Here is a 5,093-nt window from a genome sequence, read left to right as displayed (position 1 = left end):
TTATTATTTGAAGTAGCACTACTCTATCACCTTTTTTAAAGAAAGCACTTTTAGCATGACTGATCAAATTCTTGTATAAAATATCGATAATCTTATTAAACGTGATGAAAACTCAGGGTTGCTTTTTACTTTTCATCATCGAGGTATAAAATTAACTTAATAAAATGGTTGGTTAATCAAATAATAAATTTCGTCCATGAATGTCTTCAAAGTTAATATTAACATTGTTTATTCTATGTAAAACCAAACCAACAAATTACAAATGTGATTTTAATTAGATACTGTGCTTATTGATTTATAAAATGAATGCAAGAATTAATTTCATTTGCATCAAAATTTCAAGTTGATATAGAATTACGCTATAATAATTATGATTACATACATTTTTTTACAATTATCATTTCGGACGTTATTTTACGAAATTTGAACAATATTTAAATCTTGAACGGATCTGATGTATTCCGTTAATCTAACGTATTCCGTTAATTGAAAGTATCCGCTCTATATTTATATCTATGTTGTCAATCTACAGTGGCGCATCTATATGCAACAGATAGGTATCTATGGAGGTGCCTTGACAGGTGTCAAATATTTGCGTCAGTGTCATATACAATTTAATTTTTGCCGCAAATAAAGCTAACTAGTAAGTTGGAAAATTATTTTCGTCTCAAAAGTACTTTAATTCAAATGTTTTTATGTTGATTTCATAAAATGGCAAAGAGAAAGCGTTCTCAAGACGAAAATTTACAACCTCAATATAAAACTTATGTTAGTGATAAAATACAACAGCAAAACAATGCAACAAAAATGAGGGTTATCTATGGTATATTTAAAAAACATTCATAATACTATTTGAAATAGTGATCGACTTCTATCATTTATTTTTAGATAAAACCACGAGCATGCTATTTAATGGAGTTAAAAATTTGAGTAAAATAGAAAATAATAATAATCAAGAGAAGAATGTGAATAACAAAAACAATGCGGAGACGGTAATAATAATTTTATTAATAACTTACTCGTATAAAATTTTGACAAAGTTTTGAAAAAGTATTTAGCTTATTGTTAGTTTATCTATAAGAGTCGAATACTACAATAAATTTCGCAAGAGTTTATAAAGAATAAATAATTGATTCCTATTAGATCTCGAGAAAATAACTATAATTATTTAAAATTGTAATTGATATCAGGACAATAGACTTTCTTTTATTTTATTTATAATTTTATGATTTTATTTCTACTGCTTTTGTGGAAACATTCATATGCATTTTCTACAAATTCTTCGTAGCAAATCAAAATATTTGTCTATCCACAATTTCATTATTTATATAATATATTTTATAAACCTTTATTTTACATTTTAGAAGACTTCTCTTCCTTACTGTGATGATAATGCATTGTGGAAATGCTATTTCTGTGATAAAAACAAGTGTGCCGAATGTATTGTTCAATGCAATAAATGTGAAAATTTGTATTGCAAAACCTGTTCTATAATTGTGTAAGTACTCTTTTTCATATATTCATTATTTAAAATTAATTAATAATTAGAACTATTTTTATTTCAGATACGATCAACCAGATATTTCACATTTATGTTTGTCATGTGTATAAAACATTGATTCGAATGCATAGTTAATACCTCATTGCTTTATAGCATGAATTATTTTAATAATTTAAGTCTATTTTGTCTATTATATTTTAATATTTATTGAAGTTTGTACAACTATATTATGATACTTATAATGTTTGAAGAAAATCAAATAAAAAATATTTATTAACAAATTAACATGCATATCAAAAATGTGATCTGATAAATTTATTTGTGCAAATTTGCAATTCATGGTTGATATTCACAAAGATATGCTTTTTTTATACAAGTATTTTTGTTTTAAAGATTCATGAAAATTTCGAATATTGCTTATAATACTTCGATTTAAACTCTATTAATGATACTACAACTAATTCTCTTAACAATTATTATTACTTATGTATATTATAGGTATATTTGGGGCCCAAATTTTGGACACTAAACATTTGGGAGATAACAATTCATTTTAAAAAATGCCAATTCTTTATTAATTAATATTAGCAAATTAAGTGTATTTTATTTATTCATAAACATAGTGAAAAATTGAAACTTCAATCCTGTTAGATCTGATTAAAATAATTTCACTCTGAAACCTCCAATTTTACTAATTTTATCCTTTGGGACAACAAATCTAATTGATAATCAATTGCATTCTACAAGGCGTTCTTCGAAGAATGATCATTTTAGTAAGAAAGCTTCCTAATGTTTGCTTGAGATATTTCAATATTCAGGAGCAAGCAAAATTAATCAGAAATGTGATTAGAAAATCAATAGAATATTTGTTATAACTATTTTATATTTTTAATTTTGATAAAGTTAATTTTTCAAATGTAAGTAAATACAGAACACAATAATTATAATTATTATTTAGTTAATATTAATAACAATTATTATTATGTAATGTTTCCATATATTGAATATGCATTTTCAATATACAGAAACATTTATTAAAACAAGGTTTAAATCATAATTATGGTTCTTCTTACCAGCACTATTTTTATATCTGATGAGATTCATATTTGAAATTCAATTGCTATAGTATAATTAATCATGATTTTCATATATATCTTTTTTTCGGCATTGAAGACTATACATATATCTTGCTGTAATAAGTGATAAATACATCACATTAAATCTGGTTTCCCGACTGGAATTAAAGATTCGAGAAATAAAAATAATCAATCAACAAATTTGATCAATAATTAATAATTGTTTTAAATATTTCAAATAGATTATTATTAATGCTGTAACAATTTCAATTTGTATTTTATAGGCAAAATATAAGAGTTTATTAGGGAAAATAAGCAATTATACAAATTTAATTTTTCATTTTAAAATTTTGAAAAAAATGAATTTTTGAAAAATCTCGAATTTTGGAAAGTTTTTTATTTTGTGCATATTGGTACGAAAACCTAAGTGATAATTCAATTTCCTGAACAAAATACAAACATTAAAATCGCTTGTTTAATGTATAAGTGAGCTCACATAATTTAAAATGTCCTTTGGAAATTTTCTTTGGTATCTCCGAAACCGAAGACCTGCCTATTCAAAAATTTAATAATAAAGTTCTTCATTTTGCCAATATAAGTAAAATGTTTTTTGAATAATTCAAATCGGACGCTCCGTTCTCTCAAAAACTAAATTACCATTTTTTGCAGCTGGACCTGCCTTTGCCAAAAACTAAACAGAGCACTTCTACCCATCAATAGGAATCGAATGTTTTTGGAATCATTCAAACTTTATTTTTTCGCACATACATACATAAACACACATACATACATTATAGCATTCTATATCCTCCCCCCATGGGAGGACGAGAGATAAACAGAGGTATTATATGTGCACTATTGCGCGTACATAACGCACGGTCTATTCTTTGCAATTTTAATTAGTTTTTATAATTAAACCACTTCTCATAAGCCTATAATATTTTACAAGGCCCGGTTTGATCATCAGCTCTATTTACCATACGAAGCATAGATAAAAGAAGAGTATGCGAAGTTTCATCAAAATTTCAGAAGAGTAAACCTGAGGGTTTCCTTGTGAGGCTGACTGATGGTACTATAATGAAGCGGTATTGAGTCCGGATTCCGGAATACCCAGACAAAAGACCTAGTTTGGGATGCATAAACGCATACATCCATTTTTTCTAACATATCATCTTTATAAAGATGAATAAAATTTTCAATTTCGATTTTTTTTTTGCGTTTACTACAATACTTACCCTATGGAAAATTAATAAATATAAATTTAAGTATATATAAAAAATAATATTTATTTAAAAAATGTAATTTTGCTTGAATGGATGGCATGACATATATATTAGGTTGTCAAATATCTCCCTTCCGCTTTTTTGCTCTTTATTCAATACAAAAAGGCGGAGATATTTGACAACCTTATATAAAGTCCTTGATTGAAATAAATAATTAAACGTCAAAATACTAAGTTCATATATATTTTGACGTTTCATGTTTTCTGTCGTTATCAATTTGTTGTTACACGATAGTACCGACAGATTATTTATTATACAATAAATATCATATTTATTAAAAGCATCATTGAAATTTGAAACATATCGGCCCCACCACCTAACACCACTCCTATGTTTTTACATGATAACCGAAGCAAAGTGCATGGATGTCATAAGAAAGATAATTGTCCGTGTGGATAGTGATTGGCATTATCGTGGCGCTTGTTCAGTTGAAGGCTGTGCTTGTATATTTACTTTCTTTATTTTTAAAAATATTTTTCTACTAAAATAATTTAAAATGCCGACAAAAAATAAAGTTTGCATCGTTGGGTCTGGAAACTGGTAAGCAGCATTCAATTTATAACCTTCAATTACAATACCGGTTTATATAATTTGTTTCTATTATTATTGTTTTTATTATCAGGGGCTCAGCTATTGCTAAAATTGTTGGACATAATTGTGCCAAATTATCTCATTTTGAAGATCAAGTTACTATGTATGTATATGAGGAAATGATAAATGGAAAAAAATTAACTGAAATCATAAACGAAACTCATGAAAATGTGAATATTTGCCAGGTCATAAACTTCCAACTAACGTGGTAAGTATTTATTTATTTATTATTATTTGTGGGTTAAAATATATTTTATCTTTGTTTTCTTGTGCAATTGACCTTCAAACTTCTTTCATGAATTCAATCAACATCCAATTGAATGTTTTTATGTACTTTCTAAACATATTTTGTGTGCATTCATTTCCTATATATGAAATATTTATTTTTATCTAAAATTATCGCACCTTTTTGATGTGTTATATAAATTTAAATATCAATATTTTCATCTTATCTTCTATTTACCTTTATGACTTGAACTTTGTACCTCATATCATTCGTATCTCATAAATTATCTTGATAGAAGTTAATTTATTTATGTAAATATTTGTTGTTTTACAAAGTATATATGTGGGATAAAAGAACTTAATCTTTTATATAGGAATAAATGTAACTAATAATATATTGCTTTTTATATTTTATAA

General features: G+C 25.8%; 1 protein-coding gene and 1 pseudogene across 1 annotated transcript; both read left to right on the top strand.

The window, feature by feature from the left end:
* Positions 1-612: 612 nt before the first annotated feature.
* Positions 613-1,678, top strand: LOC113369875. The gene is made up of 4 exons (XM_026610474.1): positions 613-823; positions 889-992; positions 1,365-1,498; positions 1,566-1,678. The coding sequence occupies exons 1-4, from the start codon at positions 712-714 to the stop codon at positions 1,609-1,611; spliced, it is 396 nt and encodes a 131-aa protein (XP_026466259.1). The 5' UTR covers positions 613-711; the 3' UTR covers positions 1,612-1,678.
* Positions 1,679-4,253: 2,575 nt separating this feature from the next.
* LOC113369872 overlaps positions 4,254-5,093 on the top strand; it is an 11,238-nt pseudogene continuing 10,398 nt past the window's right edge.

The sequence above is a fragment of the Ctenocephalides felis genome, unplaced genomic scaffold, assembly GCF_003426905.1.
Source record: "Ctenocephalides felis isolate EL2017-DRISC unplaced genomic scaffold, ASM342690v1 CF-g0.4_SCAFFOLD_01492, whole genome shotgun sequence".
NCBI lineage: Eukaryota > Metazoa > Arthropoda > Insecta > Siphonaptera > Pulicidae > Ctenocephalides > Ctenocephalides felis.
Note: the sequence above shows the minus strand (reverse complement) of the source record. Positions and strands in the feature narration are given on the sequence as shown.